A 24099-nucleotide genomic window follows, 5' to 3' on the forward strand; every position below is an offset into this window, starting at 1 on the left:
TTTAACCAGCAATCTGGTTCAAAAGTTGTGCAAATAAACAAAAAATACGAAAATAGTGTGTTATCAGTCTTTTCTTTTTTAATAAATCTCATAACAATAGCACTTTTTGCCCTGAATTGACAGGAAAAGACATGCCAAATCTACTTGCTGAAATGTAGCATTTTGCAAGTAATTTTTTTCCTGCTCCTTCATTTTCTTTCAACAAACAACAAAAGTTTCTTTTATAAATTATGATAAATTAAAATATTTATTATTATAAAATGATATACAGAACCATGTCACATTGCAAGTATATTCTATATATACTTGTACAGTTCATATTTCCCATCTACATTCCAGTGCCTTCCTTTACACTAGGACTTCCCGTGTCTTGTGATCTTTCGAAGACTGAGGTGGTGAGCAACTAAATGACCCGGAGATGCCGTTTTCTAGATGGGATTTCCACACTGCCACGCATGTGCACAGAGACAGTGTTTCTTCGTGTTCTCCATTACCGTTGTCTGCATGTGTAGGGTTGAATTCATGCATATTAAAAAAAAATGGTCAATGTATTCCTCCATGAAATTTATTCAGATATTTTCAGTTTAAAAGCTACTTACTAATAAACAGACGTAATATAAGCAATACTACTGCAGCTGAATAATAAAAGGAAAATAAATATAATGATGGTCAGCAATGCCGGTTTAAGAAGCAGTACAGTATATTAAAATGCCTTATTTGGAGATTTAAATTTCCAGGTTATTTGGTGTTGGAAGCCTATATAAAGGAAAAGAACTTCTCGAAAACAATGTCCTATGCAGTTGGAATAACTAAATCTTCTACTCAGTCTCTGTTGGTGTTATTTGCTGCAAAGGCATGTAAGTTTCCCATCTGGCTCAGGCCGCTCTGAATATGTGCAACATGGATTTCTACATTATTCTGAAAGCAACTAAAGAAAGAAGAAACATGGTTAACTGCTTTGTTTCACAAAATTAAAAACAATTTTTAAAAAAGGAAGGGCTTTATGTTAGTTAGGAGACAGCTAAGGTAACGATCCCAGGGGAGGAATAAACCTCCCCTTCACATTAGCCCTGATTCGTCAGAACTAATTGAAAAGTATGCTCCAGAGGAGCAAGGAGCCAAGGGCTGCTGGAAAGAGGACGAACTCTTTGGGGAATCTCTACTTTTAAGTTGAACCTCCACACTAAAGCAAAGCCTAAATATTATATGACTTCTAATTCCTTTGTATAAAAACTCCATGTGAAGTTTCTATTCTATCAGTAGACTGAATATAACCAAAAAGCTCTTTTACAATTTATTTAATGGATACAAATTATATGAATATTGGGTTGGCCAAAAAGTTTGTTTTTTTTTCTGTAAGATGGCTCCAGTAGTGCTTAGATGTCTTTAGCTTCATTTGAAACAATTTTAGATTGCATTGTGACAGCTGTCATATCAATGGACATTTAAAAAAAATCAAAATTGGTGAATGTTTTTGTAATCATTTTAATATTGAAAACGGAGGAAAATACACAACATTTTCGGCATATTATGCTTTATTATTTCAAAAAAGGTAAAAATGCAGCTGAAACACAAAAAATGATTTGTGCAGCATATGGAGAAAGTGCTGTGACTGACTGTATGTGTCAAAAGTGGTTTGGGAAGTTTCGTGCTGGAGATTTCTTGCTGGAGGATGCTGCAGTTGGGAAGGCCAGTTGAAGTTGATAGTGATCAAATTAAGACATTAATTCAGAAAGCTGGCATATTCAAAATATCCAAATCCATAAAGTTATTGGTAAAAATGAAAAGCATGTCTTTTATTTTATGGAAAAAAGTAAATGAACTTTTTGGCCAACCCAGTACTTCATAAATATGCATAATTCTTAAACTTGTACTAGAAATCACTATGAATTTAATATAAAAATGGTTAGGGTACATCTAATGAATTACCTGATATTAGAAGCATCTATTGTACTCTTGATATCATTCAATGAATCTGTAAGTGATTTGAATTCAAAGGAATTCAGGTCTCCTCCTTCTGCTAGACACTAAAGGAAAAATATTTTATATTTTAATTGAATTATAGTTCAACTACAGACAAGAAAATACCTGATATAATCTATGTTATAACTTTTTAGCAACAAATTAGCCAAGTTCATTTAGATGTCAAAACTGAGAGTGTTTTCTCCGAAATTTACCTTAATTTGTAATAAAATAGCTGTGAGCCTGGAGATTAAGTTTGTCAGATTCTCATTTTCAACACAGGGCTGTCCTGTGGAGGAATTGGCGTGCCGCACGATTTCCTGCGCTTCCTCCTCACATCTCCGTCTCATGTCCGTCGGCTGGTCTGCGGGCTGGAGACCCTGGTCTGGAGCAAGCTGAATGCAGTGATTGAGACAGAAGATGCACATTCATGAGGCCGTATCATTTGTATGCTGTGCCCTGTTTTCAGATTTGGATTTTTACAAAACTAGCATTTAAAACAAAAATGAGGTGTGCTCTTACCTTAGAACAGCGGTTCTCAACCTGTGGGTCACGACCCCTTTGGGGGTCGAATGACCCTTTCACCCTTTCACAAGGGTTGCCTAAGACCATCAGAAAACACATCTATAATTACATGTTCTTTTTGTGATTAATCACTATGCTTTAGTTATGGTTGGGGGTCACCACAACATGAGGAACTGTATTAAAGGGTCATGGCATTAGGAAGGTTGAGAACCACTGCCTTAGAAGCTTTTTTCTCCTATCATAGTTTTCTAGAGAAAACAGAACTCTAAGATAACTTTTTACCCAGATTCACTAACTGTTTATGGCTTATTCCATTTGACTTAACATTTGACCTCTCTCTGTGTATATATAATCCTTTTCTCTTATACTCTTTATCCGTAAACACTCGTTTGTATTTCCTAAGAACAAGGATATATATATATCAGCAGCCGTCCATCTTGAGAGATGATGGTGTAGCTTCTTAAGAGTCTATCTGCACTGCCGAGAATGGTTGTGCAGTCCGACTCGGGAGTGACACGGTATCTGTCTCCTCCCGTGTTGAATCGACATCTTGCGATGACGCTGGAGTGTCCTCTCCAGTGAAGCTGAAGCTACAGAGCCTGGGCAGGGTGATATAGAGGGTCTGCTGTTGCCCATGCAGCAGACCCCCCCTCTCTTCGCAGCTGAAGGGTCCAAGGGAAAGACGGAGTCAATACAGCTTGGCTTCAGGTGCGCCGCAGGAGTTGCCGGTGTTGACTACAACGTTGAACCGCCTTAGGGACTCCGGCTCCGGATTTTCTGTCGGGGTTTACTCCCTTAGCCTTTCCCCTGAAGAGGTATGCCGCAAGGCAGCGGAGGTTTTTTGGAGTCAGAGTTTTCCTTCTCTGATGTGCCCTGACTGGAAGATCGAACCAGCGACACTTAGCTCGCAGGCCGACGCTCAATCCACTGAGCCAAACCAGCCAGGGGTAAGAAGAACAAGGATATTCTCTTACATAAGAATAGTGCGATTATCACACTCAGGAAACTTAAAACATTGATATAATAACATTTTCTAACAGTCTATATTCAAATTTCACTAACTGACCCAATGATGTCCTTCACGTTGCTATTTTCCCCTTGAATACATTTGTATGTCATGTCTTCAGATTCTTTTATTCTGGAGCACTTTTGTAGTCTTTCTTGATCTTGATATTTGTGTGCAGTACCCCTCAGTGTGGGCTTGTCTGTGTCCTTGTGATCACACCAAGGTTACAGAGTGTGGGCAGGAACCCTGTGACAGTGGTGCTGGCTTCGTCGCAGTGCATCATGATAAGGAGGCCCCTGATGTTGATCTGTACCCTTCCTGTGATGTTATCTTTGATCACTTGACTAATAGTTAAGTGTCTGCCAGATTTCCCCACAGTAAAAGATTTCCCCCTTAGTAATTAATAAGTACTTGTGAAGAGATATTTTCAGACTCTATATTTTGCTCTTCATCAAACCTTTATCCACTACTTTTAGCATCTATTGATGATTCTTGCCTTTGCCAATTTTTACTATAATGGTTGACAAATGGTGTCTTTCTCCTTCTTATCATTCTTTCTACATTTATTTGTGGGTATTTTACTTTAAGAACTTTTCCTTAAAAATTAGTTAATTAGTATTAGTAGACTCCTGGATCTTATGCTGAAGCTCAAAATTTCCCAGATTTGGCCAGCGGAGACCCTGTCAGGCTGGTTGCTTTTGATATATCCCCATAATCTGAGGGGCACATTTTACTTCCCTGGCACAATAAGATGGTCCAGGCTCATCTTCTACGTTCTCTGCCCTAGCTCCGAAATCAGTCTCTCTCCCAAGGAGCCCTGCTTCCTTTTACTGGAGAGCAGTGTTTAGAGACCGAGATTTGGGTGGGACGAGTGTTCAGTGTATCAGGGCGTCATTACTCTAGGCTCTCAGCACACACCCACGCTCCCTTATACCCACAGCATAAAATGAAAATAAACCATGAACTCATACCGATCCTTCTTATTCTAATCTAACGCCACAGGGTTCATTCTCATCTTCCCCTTCTTCAACAGGGAGAGACCTGGCTCCCATTACTCTCAATGTACTTACTGAATCACTTGCTCAATCCTAGAATACACACGGTTTCAGAATTGCTAATCCTTTACCACTCTGACAGAAACCATACCAACTGGAGTTCAATATTTGTTTAAAGTTTGGTTTACCTTTAGACTAAGGGTATACAGTCAAAATACTATGTTGAAGTTATTTGGATCTGTTTTGCCCCTTCGGTGTGTTTATGCTATTTCTCTGAAATACAGTTAGGCCCATGTGTTTGTGCTCCATTTCAGAGTTCATTTGTTGGGGAAACAAACACTTGGAGAAATGTCACTCTTCCTCATTTCCCCGTCTCCCCCCACCTCCGATTCTCAAATTATAACAGTTTCTGGTTTTTCCTTCCTGTGTTTGTTTTTGAAAAACTAAGCAGATGTATGTATACTTTATTTCTGCTTACCCCAAAGGTAGCAATACTATATATACTTTTATGTACTTTCCTTTTTTCATTTAATATATCCTGGAGCACTTCATTATCAGTAAATAGAGAGCTTCCTGGTTCGTTCTGATAGCAGCACAGGACTCCACTGTGTGGAGGCACTAGACGTTAGTTAGCCAACACCCTGTGTCTGGGCATTTAGGTTTTATACAATATTTTGCAATTACCAGTAATGCTGTAATGAGTAGTCTTGTCCTCTAACACTTTCGAAAAAAAATTTTAATTGAAGTATACATCAATACATAACAGTTCACAAATTATAAAGTGTATGGGTTAAATTATCACAAATCAAACATGCCTGAGAAATCAGCATCTAGATTAAGAAAGAGAACACACCAGCCCCTCAGAGGCCCTCCTGATGCCATCTTTCGGTGTAACACTCTAAGGGTAACAACCATCCTGGCTTCTAGCATCATAGATTAGCTTTTGCTGGCTTTTGAGCTTTACATAAATGAAATAATCCATTATATATATCCTTTTGAGTCTGACTTTATCTGTTCAACATTATATTTGTGAGTTCATTCATGGTACTGCATGTAGTTGATTTATCCTAATATTTATGGGTATTTGAGAGATTTCTAATTTTTGGCTATAATGCACAGTGATGCTATGAATATTCTAGTGTACAACTTTTGGTAAATACCTGTTCACATATATGTTAGGTTTATACTTAGGAGCATTTCTTAGTCACAGTATTCTGATATACTCTTATTTTAAAATCAGTATTATACTTCCACAAGAGTATTCTGAAAATTAAATCACTTTACTTCATTAGATAATGAGCCTATCACCAAAGGCCTGTATACATAATGAATGATACAAAAGGATTGATGAGCAACCCACTCTGCATGTATCACCACCGCTTTGTCATGTGTCATCTTGATTTGCTAGGTTTGCACCTCTTTTAGAGAGCTGCTAGTCCAGAGGGAGACATGCATTTGTTAGGACAACACATTTTGCTATGTGGGCCTATGATAACTATTAGGAAAATAAAAATAAATGACAATTGATGGCTCGATGAAACTGATACTCAGAATTTAGTTGTAGGTAACCACAACTCATTTCCCTGAGTTCAAGTCTAGAGGACTGACGATAACCACCTATGGCCGATCTTTGGGACTTAACCACAAGGCAGTGTCCTAAAGAGCTAACTGTTTAAGAATCTCATATCACAGATAAAGGTGGTTTACTGGAAACAGAAAACCTCTAAGAATGCAAATGCAGGAGCGTTCTAAACTCATCTCAATCATTTAACTCAAATTTTAGGTGAACCTGTTGAACCACATTCATATATACAATTTTATGTGCATGATAATGATAATTCACAAATAACCCTGTAGTCTATGTGTCTGAAGTTCAATGATCCACAGCTCTAATGTAAAGTTTAAAGGAGGAGGAAACAAAATTGTATACACAGCATAGTCATAACTTAGTGAGAAAAAGCATATATATATATATATATATATATATATATATATATATATACACACACCTAGGGGAAGAAAACCAAAATATAATCTTTGGGGTAGTGGAATTAAGAGTAATTATTTTTCTAAAATTTTCTGGAGTGCTGTATCAGCTGTAATTCAAACAAACAATGAGCTCACTGGAATATACAGCACTGTAAGGAATAAAAATATGAAGAATATGGGTCTGCTAAAGGATTTCATAAAGATATTGGCTTAGTTTGGATTTTCTAAAATGTAAGGGTAACAGTATTAACCTTCAAATAAGAAAGGGTAACGTGCCCCTCAAGGGAAATTCATGCAAATTACCTACCTCATAGCAGAACTGCTGAACTTTATGCAAAACTTTGTTTAAGTCCTTGTTCAGTTGTTCAAGCTCTAGAACAATTGTTGCATATCTCCGCTGAAATTCAATGCCAATGGGCATGGAATATGATTTCTGAGAAGAAAAGAATCAGATTTTGATAAGAGTTTTTTTGAACAGTGCAATTTTGATTATCTAATAAGAGATCTGACTTCTCCAACACCAACTAAAAGTTATTAAAATTGTCAATACTCAATGCCATACTTATTGTGTGTCATAACATTATGTATCATTATTCAGAAGACTGTCCTTGTTCTTAGGTGCAACATGATGTCTGCCACTTACTTTTTAAAATGGAGATCTTACATAGAGAAATTAAATGAAGCAAAATTGCTGACTCTATATAATGTTCCTTATATTAATCTTTCAACTTTCTCATGAGTTTGCCATTTTTCAAAATAAAAAGTTGGTAAAAAATTTATGTATTCATTTGAAGTGCTCTAGTTATTTAAACTCAATTGATTCTACATCTGGAATCAACTCAATATAGCATAATGGTTAAGCAGGGGTGCTAGAATCAGATTATATACGATTATATCTTCCAATCCCAACTCTAGCAGCTACTAGCGGTGTGACCTTAAGCAAGTTCCTTAATCTTTCGCCCTGGCTGGTGTGGCTCAGTGGACTGAGCACCGGTCTGTGAACCAAAAGGTTGCCTATTGATTCCCAGTCAGGGCACATGCCTGGGTCGTGGCCAGGTCTGTGGCTGGGGGCGTGTGAGAGGCAACTGACTGATGTTTCTCTCCCTTTCTTTCTCCCTCTCTCCCCCTCTCTCTGAAAATAAATAAAATCTTTAAAAAAAAGAGCAGGTAACACTAACCAAGCCAAGGCAAGACCAATACTTTAAGGCATGGAACCTGGCCAGTGGGTGAAGTCCTCGCTAGTGATTTGAAAGTGAAATGTATGAAGATGGAAAAGATAATAAAATTAATCAGGGAAAATGTAACTGGGGAGCAAAGAATAAAAAGAAACAGAACTGATGGATAAGAATTAAAGTCCAGTTAAAGTCCATTAGGAAAGAAGCAAACACATGCATTTTAATGTTTAGAATATATAATGTCACTATGTTACAGCTAAATTTTTCAATCTTTGACAGCCTATTCATCTGACAATTTCATAACGTGCCTAAATGAGATAAACAGGGACCACGAAGCCTGTCCTGGCATCTGTACGTAGCAGTATGATGTTAGACTAAAACCTCGTAACATTCTTGGTCTTCAGTTTCCAATTCCATAAAATGATAGATTTGAATTAGGTAATTCAAAGTCATGTTCAGATTTTAAAAATTCTGTAACCCTAAAAGAGGACTGATCGCTCCTCATTCAGTTATGTACCTACCTGCCCAGCTACCCCTAATACAATTCCATACCAGAGAGGACTAATGCTACCCCTGCCTAGTCCTACACTTACACAGACATGGGTAATTAGCTACAACACTCTGACCCCTCGTCCAGTCACTGAGTTCTCCCTTACTGTCACATTTCCACGCAGTCGTTTTCAATCTATCGGAGATGGTACTTGCGATGAAATCTATTCATCATCCTATAAATCCATAAGCAAGTTATGACTTTCAATACAGTTCAACCTGAAACCTATATAATTTTATTAATCAATGTCACCCCAAGAAGTTCAATAAAAGATAAATAAAACAAAACACAATCATCTCAAAAACTTTCTTAGTAAATATTTTCTACATTTAAAAATCCCAATTCGATAAATCTCTCATGAATAAAATGGACTCAATAGCCTAATAAAATAGGACATAAACTGTCAAAATAACCTGAAGGTGCCAACTTATATATTTCCTGATTTATTTATTATGAATCACTTTAACAACATCTGTTAATATGACTCCCTTAGTCAGAGGGACCAATGCTTGGGGTTCTATACTCATACAAACTATCAAAGAACCTAATCTAGCCATTAACCCTATTCAACTATATAGTCAAGGGCAGAATGAGGTGTGGGTTAATGAGCTGTACTAAATTGCTAATCTACTTACCATGTGTTAAATGTAACAAGAGACAGTGATATCAAATGAGGATTTAAAAATGACATTTATCTCAAGGTTTTCTGCCATAAAATATTTTAAAATCCTTAAATATAGAAGTCCTTACCATTTTAAAATTTGACAAGCAAAGATAAAAGAAAAACCTTACCAACTTTTCTGCGTCTGTATTCATTTCCCTTAATTTCTTGATATGTTCCTTTTTAATCATAAGTATTTTTGATAATTTGGTCTATAGAGAAAGAAGAGATGTTTTGGAACAAATACAGGCATTTAAGTATATTAATTAGACATCAAATTTCCAACTTATCACTAAGATAGTTTAGTAGTAGATTTTAGTGTTTCAATACAAATACAGCACAGGCTTTTTATTTTCTAAATCTGATTGGCTAACAAGAAAATATTATTTAAAATCCACTGCAACCAGGACATGTCAAAAGGAATAAAGAGTATACCTGAACAAATGGGACAATTTGTGGACCAATAAGAATAATAACTGCAATGGACTGAAGTACAAATATGTTAAAATCCATGAGTTCATATCGATACTTTAAAAAAATTAACCACTGTTAGAGAATGCTAGTGACTAAAGTCATTATTTTATAAACTGAAAAACAAAGAGAAAGGATAGAGCATTTATCCTGCCTATTCTATACAAACTAAACCATTAGGTAACCAAATAATAGATTAGGGGAAATTTTTCTTTATAGAATTCTTTCAACTAATAATGAAGAAAGTATGATAGAATGAGAATAGCATCATTTTACAATCCTAATAAACGATGGATCTAGGCATTGATTAACAGTGACAGCTAACATAATATTAAAGAAAGAAATAAAACAGTACGTCTTCTACACAACACATAACCACCTATAAAAGTAGTCAAATAAAAACAAGTAAACCAACCAAATAAAAAACCCAAATCTAATCAAAACTCTGTATCCAATGAGCAATTTACATAAAATACAAAAAACAGAAGACCATGTTGAATGATACCAGAAGAATTCAGTCAGCAAAATCCAGAGTATGGGAGACTCTATGAACAAATAATCCAGTTTCTTTAACAAATAAATTGTATAGGGAAACAAAGCATCCAACATTTGAGGGACAAGTGAAAAATTTAAATGCCAAATGGATATCTGATACTACTAAGATATTTTTGTTAACTTTTTAGATGTAACAGTGGTATATTATATATTATAGTTATGTTTCTTTAAAAAATAAGAGTCCTTATCTCTTAGTGATACATAACAAAATATTTACAGATAAATAATACAATGTCTAGTATTTGCTTCCAAACAACACAGAAAAGGAGAAAGTAGGTGGGAGTAAAGGTGAATCAGGACAGGCCAGGAGTCTGTTTGTTAAAATATATTCTTATTGAATTTAGCCAGGAGTTGTTAATAACTGTTATAGCCAGTGCTGGGTATGTAGAAGTGCATAATACAATTCTGTCTGCTTTTATGTACTTTAAATTATTGATACAAAAACTTCTTAAAAATTGGCCTGGTGAGATATGTTACATGCTTGTTCACACAGGCCTTTATTTACTGCTCAGTAGGTCCAGGGCTCTGGACTGGTCTCCCTTCTCTAAGTTGCTGAGCTTCTATGGAAATTTCTGTGATTTTTTTTTTGGAGTTGGAAGCATTAAAAGATGGGAGGAAGGCAAAAGTCTCTCTCCTTTTTTGTTTGTTTTAGTTTTGTGTTGCTTATTTGTTTTTGATAGAAAATCACTGTTTTCTTTTAATTTTTTTCAAAACTGAGTTCTCTATAAGAAAGTGGATCAATCATTTTATATTCTTCCAAATCCCTAACCCCAGGAATAAAGTTCCCTCAAAAAGAAAATTCATTGTAAACTATGAATAATAAAACTTGCAAAAATTTTTAATGTTTATTTTGTTATAAGAAAAAATATTAGAAACAGAAAAATTAAAAACATGTCCATCTACTTCAAAGCTAAAATTTACAAGAGTAAACCTGTGTTTCATAAAACTTTACATGACAAAAGATAAAAGGCCTTTTATTTTTACCTCTCAAATAGCTTAAAATAATCATGAAAGTAGTGTTTTAATTAGGCTTAACATGTGCAGATTATGCACTGAAGAAATTAAGCACTGAAGTCAAACATCTAAGCATCGCTAAAAGTATCAGTGCTTTAGAAGTGGTCCAGTGGTACTCAGTTTCTGGCTCCCTCTGCTGGTGAATCAATCAATCAGCTTTGTTTTCTCTATCACCATTTAAAGAAAGCATGTCTTCAAAAAACAAGTGAACAAGTGTTCTATTTGTGAAAAGCATAACCTTTGGCTCTTTTCATAACTTAAACTTTTCATATAAGAATATTTACCTTTGGAAGCCAAGAGGCATAATTCTATATTGCAAGGAAATTTAACAACATATGATTGAGAAATACAAAATGCTATATACATGTACACAAATGACAAGACTTTTCCTCAAAATAACATCAATTGCAAAAGGTAACACTGATATTTTAATGGATTATGCTATATAACATAACACATATAAGCTTTTTATTTATAAAGATTATCTCAAGCCAAAGTAGTTTTTCTTTTCTTTTTTAGTTTTTCTTTTCAAAAAGAAAAAGAAATTAAATATATAGACTATGATTCAAACTAAATAATTTAACCTAATTTTCAAAATAAATGACTCATTACATTCTTAAGAGTCAGGCTATTTAGGAAAACTGTTCTACATAATACTTCGACACTTGTTTCAGTTTAGGCTTAGATCTCTTAGTGAATAGCTACTTCTAGTCTCAGAAAGACAGTCCTCCTAACCAAGGAGCTAACCAACTCATCGCAACTGTTCAGTTGACTGATAACGGCAAGATGCACTGAGATTGATAAATGAAAGCTTTGTACTTATACAAGTTATTAACAGCTTACCATTTAGTTTCACAGAGCATAGACCAGAATGTGAGAGTCCTTAACATAACAAGATAATAGGAACCAAACCCAGCAAAAGACAACAAAAACCCCCCTCTAACTCTTTTTTGGCTGTAAACTTTTATTTTTAAGCTTTGATGGAAATAGCAAAGTTCTTAAAACCAATGCAATGATAAAAAAATATTTAAATATTTGGTCCTAGGAAAAATTTCAACTTCAATAACACAAAAACACGGTTTTTTAATGGACAGTCAGGAGAGTCAGAAAAGTTCTTACCACTTGAATAAGGAATTCTATTGGAAAACCGCCCAATGTTTCCGTGTCAGAGCCTGAAATCTTACTTCTCCAAGGCGACTGTCCTAACAAAGGGTCATTGTCCTATGGGTACAAAAAGGAATCATTTCATCACTGACTGTTCAAAAGGAAGATTCTTATATTTAGATGAAGAGTAAATTCTACTATAATTACTATTAATTAAAAATCCTACAAAAAAATTTCCAGAGTTGGAGCAACTATTTATTTTATTTAAAATCTGACAACTCAAAATACTAAAGTTGCTATAATAGATATATATTTCATAAAAACATAGTTCACATTCATAATAATCATTTAAATTACTGATGACATTTAAAAAATGTTACCGTGGTTGGTGCCGGGAGAAGAGGAGTATAATGTAACCGTGGTGGAGTCATTAAAAATCGAGAAGGCCGCTGTTTTTGTCCAAAGGCAGCAATTGGCATTGTCTCATGGGGCTCATTACTCTTTGGGAAAAGAGAAAAGTCCACAAGACTTGCAGAACTTTGTAAATCATTATATATTTCTGCATAATATACACCAGCTCATATGCTATGATTTAGTAGAGAATACAGTATCCTACAAAGATCAAAGGGCTAGGCTTAAGTCAGAGTATGAAAATACTATTTTGCTACCGAAAGATTGAACCCTCAAGAGAGAGAGAATTAAGAAAAGAAAAAGACAAAAAGATCAAAACAGTGGATCAAAGATTAATATTGAATATGAAAGTGTTCTATGGCTACCCTTGGTTGTCCATGTGTTAGACTACCTCAATGATACCTACTATAATTAAAGTGAATTATCTGGCCAGAGAGAAATATTTAGGTGATCTCATAAAGGAAATTACATTGATGAAACAGAAAGCAGTCTTCTTTAAAAAAAAAAAAAAAATTGTATTTATTTATTTTAGAGAAAGGGGAAGGGAGGGAGAAAGAAAGAGAGGGAGAGAAACATCTTGCCTCTTGCACGCCCCCAACTGGGGACCGGGCTCGCCGCCCAGGCCTGTGCCCCGAGGAGGCATCGAACCAGCAACCGTTCGTTCAGTTTGCGGACGATGCCCAACTCACTGAGCCACACCAGTCAGGGACAATTTTTCTTTTTTTTTGACAAGTGAGGTTGAAAGATTTCACCCTTTAATGAAAAAACTTAAGGTTGTGTACTTTGATCTATATTTAGTCTAAATTTTCTTTCTATTATTTGTCTTCTCTAAAGATTATGTTTGATAAAGAAACCCTAACAATGAACAGAGTCAGTTTTTGAGAAGTACATCTCAAAGGAAGAGTCTCCTATTTTTGCCTTAAGGAGATAAAGAAATTTTGATTTTTAATTTTAAGTTCATAAACATTAAAAATCAAGTTTATAACAAAGAAATGAAAAAGGGAGGCTAAAGGTGAACAATTTAATTTTTGTAATGCTTAGAGGCAAATAACTTTGTTATAATAAACTCAATATTTACTTTTTAAAAACTTTGTTAGATTGCATAATTTATTAGTTCTTAAAACTATTTTAATTTATTAGAAAGGTGTATAATTTTCATTACTTTGCTAAGTCAATCATGATCATGAAATAATTAATGGCCCAGTAGTTTAATGGACTGTATAAGAAATTCAAAAGATCTGAAGTCTAGTCTAACCCATCCGGAAACCAGCTCTAGAGCCTTCCTGGATTACTTACAGTAATTTGTAATGACTAATGTCTCAGTTTAATCATGCATAAGGTAATTAACACCTATCTTATAGAATTCTGAGGATAAAACAGGAGAGCAAATGTTAAAAGTGCAAGACGTTACTTCATACTTTAAAAATCATTTTGCAAGAGAACTATAATGACACAGCTGGAATAAAAACGTGTAGCTTATTCCCCGAGAATGACCAGGAGTGACTGGTTCTGTCATACTGAGGTGCTATTGGTTAAGGTACAACAGAGAAATGCTCAATTCTCAAAAATGTGGAAGACCTGAGTTAGAAGCCCTAAGGATCTTTTCCTCTGTGACCTGAAATCTTAATTCTATCATACAACACAATCTCTAACAAAATTCTATACACCACATTTAATAGGCATAATATACAAATGTATATGAAGTACTTACAAGAACTTCATAGTCAGGAATAGTATGGGTTCCAAGCCCTGCTCTATCAAAAGTTACTCTATAAGTAGCATTATAAGTATCCACAGCAGCTATTTGTCCAGTGAACAGACCATCATGAACACCACGTAATCGTGCTGAGAAAATAACCAAAAAAGGCATTATGATGTTTAGAAGTTAAAAAGAACTGTCAATTATAAAACATGTAATTTAAAATGTAGAAAGTATAGTACTGTGGTCTATTATAGATTCAAAAAACAGTACGAACTTTATTTTCAGTTTAGAGAAACAAAAATTTTTTGAAAAACAAAACTATAAATGACAATCTTTATTTTGATAAATGAAATCTACTAATCTAAAAAGAAAATATTTTTATATTTTTTAAAATTAATTAATTTTGAGAGAGAGGGGAAGGGAGGGAGAAAAGAGAAAGAAAAACATCAATTTCTGAGAGATACATTAATCGGTTGCCTCTCACGTGCCCCAAACTGGGGACCTGGTCCAAAACCCAGGCATGTGCCCTGCCTGGGAATTCAACTGCCACCCTTCGGTTTGCAGGCCAGCGCTCAATCCACTGAGCCACACCGCAAGAAAATAATTTTACATCATTGCTTTAAATTCTGAATTGCAAAAAAAAAAAAAAGACAAGAACAGAACTTTGGTCATTATGCTAAAGAATGAAATGACAGGTGCAGTTCAACTAAAAAAAAAAAAAAAAAAAGACAAGGATATTGTGAAGAAAACAATGGATATAGTAGGCCTGAGACCGCTATCCTTGGAAAGGCCTGACTCCACGGGCAGCATCTGGGAACAAAGATGGTTTCCTGGGCCTGGACTGTTTGTGGAAATGGTGTGGTTTATGCGGTATACCTGCTGTCCTTCAGGGGCCTGGGATTCCAGTACGTGCTCTGCAAGCGAGCCTATGTGACCAGCCCAATAAAAACCTTGGGTACTGGATCTCTAACAAGTCACTTTGGCAGACAACACCTCCAGTGTTATTACTACTTGTTGCTGTAGGTAACAAGCAAGTCGTGTGTGACACTATGGAAAGGGGATCCTTGGAAGCCTGAGCGAGTTTCCTCTGAACCTTTGCCCTATGCACCTTCTCCCTTTGCTGATTTTGCTTTGTATCCTTCTCTGTAATAAGTCAAGGCCATGAGTGTTGAGCAGTCTTCCCAGTGAATCACCAAACTTGGGGATCCTTCACACAGATGAATTTTTGCGTCACTATTCTTTAAATCCAGTCTGAAATAACCTCAGGAAAATCCAAGCAAATACCCAACATGAGAGAAAAACATAATAATAGGATTAAACTAGACAAAGTGACACATTTTATATGGATAAAAAGTACAATACACCATCTCATTTTAACAGAACACAAATATTCGATGTAAAACTGTTTAAAAGAATCAACTGATTGAAAAAAAAAATTGTAGGAGCCTAAAATATTCTCAGTCTTTGACAGATCAGTTAAGGGAAAAGTAAACAGGTATATAGAAGATACAATAATAAAGTAGAATAAACAAACATAAATATAGAAGAGGACTTCCAGTTATAGCAGCATGAAGAGTTTTTTGATTCTTCTCTGTGAAAGACCAGTATAAACCCGAACAAGATTGTCAAAAGACAGTCATTTCAGGGTACCGGAGATGGATCAAGTGCAGAAAACAGTTTAGAAACGCTAGAGCTTCAGGTCAGGGGAAGTCAGTGGCCTTTTAGCATGAGGCTCTTCACAGCCCTCTATCAATACCCACTCGGCTGGTAAGAATGGTTTTACTAGTGTAAAAGCTGGTCATGAAAACCAGCAGCGCGTTGCCACAGCGGGTAGATTAGATGTGGACCAGTGGGTAAACTCCTATGCCTTTGCCAGTTAAGTGATGAACTCAGTCAGGAAAGAATAAGAAAAACCCACAACTTTTGTAAGCCCACAGAGTAGTCCTGGCTGAGGTGAACAGCAGAATAGCCAAAAATTTAGCAGGGAGATCCTGGAAACTAGAGAGCCATAAAAGGGCTGATGTAAGCTCTCCATAAATCCCTGGCTAACTGAAAAACTATGTGGAAGGGTGGGGAATACCTAAGAGAGTCTGGTAAAAAGTGAAAGCTAAGGCTCCCTTTCCCCCAGAAAACATTCCTGATTAATCCAACCACTTCTCAAATCCTTTCAGTAGAATTACTAATCTACCAATTCACTTAAAACCTTGCTATTGCTATTTCTTGTACCATGTAAGTTGCAATTTTAGTTTACCAAATTCTTGAAGATTAACTTAAACTTGGCTTTGATGGTACTTCCCCTCCATGTTGTAATTGAAGGGAATATACAAAATCACATCTATAAATTGACAAAATTTATACCCTTACAAAGTTTTGAGTCAATTACCTAGTGAATAGTTTAGTTTTACTGAGTCATTAGAAATGGACTATTTCTAGCCCCAAGAATCATAACAATGGTGTTTATGGACTACCCAGAAAAGACTGCTTAGAAAAGAATAAAAACATAGAATAAAATTTTAAAATTTAACAATTCACAGATGAAGAAGCATTAGTCTACAGTATATTACTGTAGTACTACAGTTTAAGCTTTCTAAATGTAAAAGCTATTTCTCTAATAGAAGTTATTTTAGAGAAAAATTACAAGCCACAATATTAATAAGCTTATCTTCACTAACCTGTAACTTTGGTTCCAATAACCAGGGGCAAAGGAATCTCATCTGGGAGATCTTTGAATTGTGAAAGATCTGCAACCTTCTTTTGTTGTAAGAGCCGGATTTTCTGCCGTTTCTGTTTTAATGCTGATCTCTCTTCCTCAAAAAATGCAGAAGAACATCTAGAATTATAAAAATAATACAAAATAACTATCCTGTACAAAAACTTCACATCAGACCATTCATCTCATTGTTCTCTTTCTTCCTCTCATTCTTTCGAGTACTGTATTTAAAAATGAATTTTTAGAAATAATCATTTCCTTCCAAAGTAAGTTACTTTTTACATCTTTTAAAAAATAGGGCCTTGCAAAACTCAGATATATATAAGCAAGTCTAGATTATTCCTTCCTGTAAAGCAGAAGGATTTATTTACATCCTGTGACAAAACTGCAGCTGGATCCCAGGTCAAAGTTCAATTATAATATTCCATTCAGAAAAACATGACATTTTCCCTATCACCCAGTGAGCATACTAATACAGGAATTAAAGATAAAACATGCCACTGTGTAAACTTGTAAATATTCTTCCTGTCTTGAAGTATGAATACTGAATTTACTCTTTAGGGGTTTGTCTTACTTCTATTTTCAAATTCTCTGACAAACCAAAGGTATTTAACATAGGTTTCATACTACAAAGTATATCTCCATCAAACCATCACCAGTCGAGACAATGTAATGTGAAGACATCAATTACTCCTAAAAGTTCCCCTGCGCCACTTTATTTTTCCTACTTTGCGTTCCTGCCACTTCCATACTCCCCCTTCCCAAGCGATCACTGAGTTGCTTTCTGTCATTATCATTTCTATCTTCTGAAATTTTATATAAATGGGTCATCTAGTATGTACTCTTCTGTCAGGCTTCTTTCAGTCAACATAGTTATTCTAAGCCATCCATGCTGTCATGTATCAGTGGTTCGTTCCTTTTTACTGGAAGATAGTATTCTGTTCTATGGATGCATCACAACTGGTTTATCCATTCACCTGTTGCTGCCTCTTTGGGTTGCTTCCAGTTTCGGGTTATTACAAAAATGTTGATATGAACATTTGTGCACTGGTTTTTGTATAAACATATACTTTAATTTCTCTTAAGTGAATACCTAGGAATAAAACGATTGGGTCACATGGCCAGTGTATGTTTAACCTTTTAAGAAACCAAAGAAGCCAAATATCACCAAAGAAGATATAAAAGACAATTAAGCATATGAAAAGGTGTTCCACGTCATATGTCCGGGAGACGCAAATGCAACGAGACATCACTACATACTTATTTGAATGGCCAAAATCTGAAACACTGACAACACCAAATGCTGACAAGGATGTGGAGCAGGGAGAACTCTCATCCATTGCTGGTGGGAATGCAAGCTGGTACAGCCACTCTGAAAGACAGTTTGGTGGTGTCTTCCAAAACCAGACATACTCTTATCATATGATCTAGCAATCACATTCCTTGGTATCTACATAGGCGAGCTAAGAAGGTATGTCCCCACTAAAATCGGCACGTGGACGTCTACAGCAGCTTCATTCCTAATTGTCGAAACTTGGAAGTGACTGAGATGCCCCTCAGCAGGTGAACGGCACATCTGAATAATGAAATACTATTCGGTGCCGAAAGAACGTGCTATCCAGCCATGAAAAGATACACAGCGACCTTAAATACACCTTTAGGGCAGTGACTGTACTCTGTATGATGTTACAATGGTGGGTATATGCCATTAGATGTTCGTCAAAACCAGCAGAATGCACAACACCAAGGGTGAGCCCTAATGTAAACTATGGACCCTGGGTGATTTTGTACCACGGAGGTGAAGGATGTTGATAACTGAGGAGGCTATGCCCGTGTGAAGGCAAGGGAGTACATGGGAAATCTCTGTACCCTTCCTCTCAATTTTCTTGGGAACCTAAATGTGCTCTAAAAAATTTAAACATTGAAAAATATATATTTTATTTATTTATTTACTTTTAGAGAGAGGGGAAGGGAGAGAGAAGAGAGGGAGAGAAACATTAGTGTGTGGTTGACTCTCACACGCCCCCAACTGGGAACCTGGCCCGCAACCGAGGCATGTGCCCTGACTGGGAATCAAGCCAGTGACCCTTTGGTTCGCAGGCCAGCACTCAATCCACTGAGCCACACCAGCCAGGGCTAAATTTTTTTTTTTAAGGATATTTTGAAAAGTTTATTGTATCAATAATTTGTACTGTACCTAAACTCCCTCAGAGAAAGTAAAAACTACAAATTTCTTTTGAAAATAAAGACTTTAACTGTTGTTAATTAGTCTTGATAAAGTAAAGAACTATAAGATTAAGCAATGTTATGGTAAGATAATTAAGAAAACATTAACAGGAGAAATATGATACTCTTATACAAACTGCAAAATTCTAGCACAACCATAAAATAAAGTGACTGATATCCCATTCTGATGGACAATAATTAGAAATAATGTAGCTCAACTTGCTGAAACATGCAATTCACAGCAAAGCTTCCCAAAATTGCCTAAAGTAATTACCAAGGCCTGTAATTACCAGTATGAAACACACTAACACATCACATATTAATTTTGTTATTGTAAATGAGGGAAATATTAAAAACATCATCAGCAAGATCATCTTTTCTTTTTCATTTAAGGGTCTTTTAAATTTTCATTTTTATTTTTCAAGCAAGATCGTGTTTAAACACAAAGGATAAAAGAAAATTTACCAGTTCAATTAAAATTTATACTTGCATTTCATCAGTATCTCCAGAAATCATTAAAACTAATTTCCATTTCTACTTGTACAAGTAACTATTATTTCTAGGCCTTCCTTGAATTTTCCCACCATTTAAAATAAAAAAATATCTTACACATGCTTTTTAGTAGGCAAGTGGACATAATATGAATACCAATGATCTAATTCTTCTAATATATTTCAAGATTCCACTCAAAAGTAATATATGTTGTGTGGTGTGTTAGAAAACAGGATAACACTGGAAAAGGAAAAGTCATTTCACATGAAAAGTAATTTTCAGAAAGTAACATATTAAGATAGATTCACTTGTATATAAAATAAAAATATGCACTTGTGGGAAGGCTCTTAGAGTGACAGAAAGTTTCACAAAAGATAATAACAATGTACATGTAACCTTATAGCTTCATTAAATACGTTTTGGTGCATTCTGAAATATTTTTTGGAACACAGTGAAGTATAATTACATATAACAAAATTATATTCAAAGCCTGTGATGTGAACAAAACTGAAATTGCACATTTAATTACAGGATGTGTAAGTATAAAAAGCCCTTACTTTAAAGTTGGTTAATAGAATATATTTAACATATAATTAATTATTCTGAAAACTTATATTTTAGTACCAGTCCTCTTGAAGATTAAAAAAAAAATCAATGTAGTAATGACACCACCAACTAATTGATTTTATTTTAAACAAAAAGATTATTACCTCCGTGGTTTTCCCATGAGCCGCCTGATTTTTCCCCATTCTACTCTTGTTAATTTTCTCGTTTTCAAATTAGGAAAAGATTCCTTTAGACATACACAGAAATCATTATCACCTTCAAAGAGTGGTCTATAAAATAAAAATGGTATTTTAATCGTTAATATACAATGAGACATGAAATTTAAAGTATGCATTTCTATTTTCAACATCAAACTAATCACAAAAGGCCAACTTTTCCCTTCTACCCAAAACATACACAATAGGTACACATTCAAAGTGCTAAAGCTAAATTAAATCACTATCTGTGCTTGAGAGGTAGGAGACGCTGATTTTTGTTACGTCTCCTACAGGAGTGCATCCTCCAGGAGTTATCCTGGCACTGGCCCTGTATCTGGTGAGGATAAACAATGCTGGCTGTGAAGTGCCTGTCCCAAAGGGCCATCATCAAGGAGTCCTCATTGAGATTAAAACAGTTTTAGAAAACTGGAGCACTCAAGGGAGTTAGATTAGGAATTCCGGAACTCATATCATACTAGGACACCCTCAGAGCTTGCTCATATACCTACGGAAAATCTGCGGATAAAAATCAAATAATTCTATTTGTGAGTTTGGGTAACCAGGAACCAGCAATAATACACAAAGGTCTTGATGTAAATATGACCGTCCATGAAATTCACAAGCTTCAGAGCAGGCAATTAGTTTGGAAAGCAGAGAAAGGAAATAAAGAAAAGTAGCCCGCAAAGCAAGCACCAAGAACCGGCATGGATTAGATTAGATTAGATTAGATTAGAATGGATGGAAAATTAGAATTTTTCTTCAGTAAATTATGTTGTTGAATAGATTTTATCTAAATCTAATGTTTTTTAATGTTTTATTTAAACATTTACATGTAACTAAAGTACATAAATACTACCACATCAGAAAGACTATCTCCCTAAAAATCTTACTGAATCAACTATTTCTCTACTATTATATAGCACTTAAAATTTCAAGATTTATAAAATAAGTCGTATTTATTGCAAATAATGGTGCTGTGTTTCACAGTCTTTGTAAATTATAATGTAGAAATTATACTTTCATTTTATTTTTCACTAAAATGTATAACTTCTTCCCCAAAAGAAGAAAGGGGGAAGAAAACTATGAGAAATGGAAAGAGATCAAACCAGAATGAGGAATAATGAAAGGAATTTAGGACAAAATAGGATCAAAATAGACCTACAGAAAAGGTTTAGCTTATAACATTTGAAAAAAATTAAGTTTTGGTTCAAGGAATATTCATGATGTAAGCCATGACACATACTTATCTATATTGGAGTAGAACCACTCATATATGCACCACTTATGTGCTTTGGGAAGCTTAAGTAGGTTACGTAATCGAAAACCAATCTTCTGTGAGGCTTTCTTATCTGGTGTTGACATTGTTGCTGTAAATTTCTATACAATAAAAAATAAAAAGAGAGATTAATTATAGTTCCATTAAGTAAAAAGAAGCATCTATAACTTTGAATGCATTTGTAAAAAGGTAGACTGTGGTTAAGTGCTCAAAAATATTCAACAATATTCAACATGAAATTTTTGTTATTATTTAATAAACATTCTGATTAATCCTAACAAAGCTAAAGCTTCAGTTTCATAACATTCTGACAAGGAAGATGAAATATTTGCCCCCATCATGTTTGCGCTGCAGCACAATTTCCATTAAGGTATGCAGGGAGAAGATACTTGTGAGAAATATTCCTAGAGTTCTGGGGCCGGAAGAGAGCAGTAAGAGCTCTGGTCCTCTAGAGAGAGTGAGAGAAAAAACATGCAAGCAAGCAACAGGCCCAGAGGTTTTCCAGTGAATTCTATATCAAACAAGAGCTCCAATGCTATTAAATTGTTTCAACTCACTGAAGAAGAAAAATATGTTCCAAACTACTTCTTTTATAAAGACAACATAACGTAGATAAGAAAATCTGCCCAAGTATAATACAAGAAAATAGCATTCATTTCTATGAATTTTAAAAATGCTTGTAAAGATATTCTGTGTTCATAATACAGAGTGGGACAAAAATAGGTTTACAGTTGTTCATATGGAAAATAATATAATAATTAATAATAACGCAAGAATAAATTGTGTTTTGCATACTCACAACTGGAAACCTACATTTGCCCCACGCTGCATTGTTAAAATGTCCACAGTACCCAAAATAATCTAGAGATTCAATATAATCTCTATAAAGTTCCAAAGGTATTTTCATAGAAATAGAACAAGAAATCCTAAAATTTGTACGGAACCACAAAGACCCCAAATCTCCAAAGCAATCTTGAGAAAGAACAGAGCTGGAGGCTTCATGCTCCCTGATCTCAAACTGTATCACAAAGCTACAGTAATCAAAACAGTATAATATTGACACATGCACACAAACACACAGATACACAGACACACACACACATCAATGGAATGAAACAGAAAGCCCAAATATAAACCCATACATATGATAAATTAATTCAAAGGGGCCAAGAGTATTTAATGGGAAAAGGACAGTCTCTTCTATAAATGGTGTTGGGAAAACTGGAAAAATACATGCGAAAGAATGAAACTGAATTACTATCTTACACCATACACAAAAACTAACTTAATATGCGTTAAAGAACTGAATGTAAAACTTGAAACCCTATAATTCCTAGAAGAAAACATAGGCAGTAAGCTCCTGGGCATTGCTCTTGGTGATTATTTTTTGGACTTGACATCTAAAGCAAAGGCATCGGAAACCAGAATTAACAAGTGGGACTACATCAAACTAAAAAGCTTTTTCACAGCAAAGAAAACCAAAAACAAAATTAAAAGGCAACCTCCCAAGTGGGAGAACATATTTGCAAATTATATATTTGCTAAGAGGTTAATATCCAAAATATATAAAGAATTCATATAGCTCATTAGCAAAAAATAAAAATATTAAAAAAATAAAGAAAAATTTAAAAAATGGGTACAGGATATAAACAGACATTTTTCCAAAGAAGACATACAGATGGCCAACAGGTTTATGAAAAGATGCGCCACATCATTAACCATCAAGGGAACGCAAATCAAAGCATGATGAGATATCACCTTATACCTGTTAGAATGGCTATCATTAAAAAGACAAGAAATAACAAGTGTTGATAAGGATGTGGAGAAAGAGGAACCATTGTGTACTGTTGGTGGGAATGTAAATTGGTACAGCCACTATGGAAAACAGTATGCAGGTTCCTCAAAATATTAAAAACAGAACTACCATATGATCCAGCAATTCCATTGCTGGCTATTTATCAGAAGAAAAAGAAACACCATTTGAAAAGATATATGCCCTCCACCCCACCGTTCACTGTAGCATTATTAACAATAGCCAAGACATGGAAGCAACCTAAGTGTCCATCAGGGATAAGAGAATAAAGAAAATGTGATACACACACACACACACACACACACACACACACACACACACACACACACACACACACACACACACACACACACACACACACACACACACACACACACAGATGCGCGCGCGCGCGCGCGCGCGCGCGCACACACACTCACGCCAGGAAAAAAGAATGAAATCTTGCTATTTGCAACAACATGGATGGACCTGGAGGGTATTATGTTAAGTGAAATAAGTCAACCACAGAAAGACAAGACACCATGTGATCTCATTTACATGTATAATCTAAACCAAACAAAAAACTAACAAAGAGAAAAACAAGTCCCAACAGGCAGATGCAGGGAACCGACTGGTGGCTGCCCCAGGCATGAGGTGTGAGTGGGTCAGACAGGTCAAAAGGCAGAGACTTCCAGTTACAAAGTAAACAAGTTATGGGG

General features: G+C 35.3%; 1 protein-coding gene across 4 annotated transcripts in view; it reads right to left on the reverse strand.

Moving 5' to 3' along the window:
- Window positions 1-228: 228 nt before the first annotated feature.
- LIN9 (lin-9 DREAM MuvB core complex component) overlaps window positions 229-24099 on the reverse strand; it is a 40945-nt gene continuing 17074 nt past the window's right edge. For all 4 annotated transcript variants that reach the window (XM_090263157.1, XM_090263158.1, XM_090263161.1 and 1 more), the window contains 11 exons: window positions 21556-21689; window positions 20259-20384; window positions 16793-16950; window positions 14130-14263; window positions 12388-12507; window positions 12023-12124; window positions 8995-9075; window positions 6785-6910; window positions 2178-2357; window positions 1930-2027; window positions 229-928 (listed from right to left, as the gene is read on the reverse strand). In XM_090263157.1, the coding sequence (XP_090119283.1) occupies window positions 823-928; window positions 1930-2027; window positions 2178-2357; window positions 6785-6910; window positions 8995-9075; window positions 12023-12124; window positions 12388-12507; window positions 14130-14263; window positions 16793-16950; window positions 20259-20384; window positions 21556-21689 (1365 nt within the window). In that variant the 3' untranslated portion in view covers window positions 229-822. The remainder of the gene's footprint in view (window positions 929-1929; window positions 2028-2177; window positions 2358-6784; window positions 6911-8994; window positions 9076-12022; window positions 12125-12387; window positions 12508-14129; window positions 14264-16792; window positions 16951-20258; window positions 20385-21555; window positions 21690-24099) is intronic.

Source organism: Furipterus horrens, unplaced genomic scaffold (genome assembly GCF_987537825.1).
Source record: "Furipterus horrens unplaced genomic scaffold, mFurHor1.1.pri manual_scaffold_15, whole genome shotgun sequence".
Lineage (NCBI taxonomy): Eukaryota > Metazoa > Chordata > Mammalia > Chiroptera > Furipteridae > Furipterus > Furipterus horrens.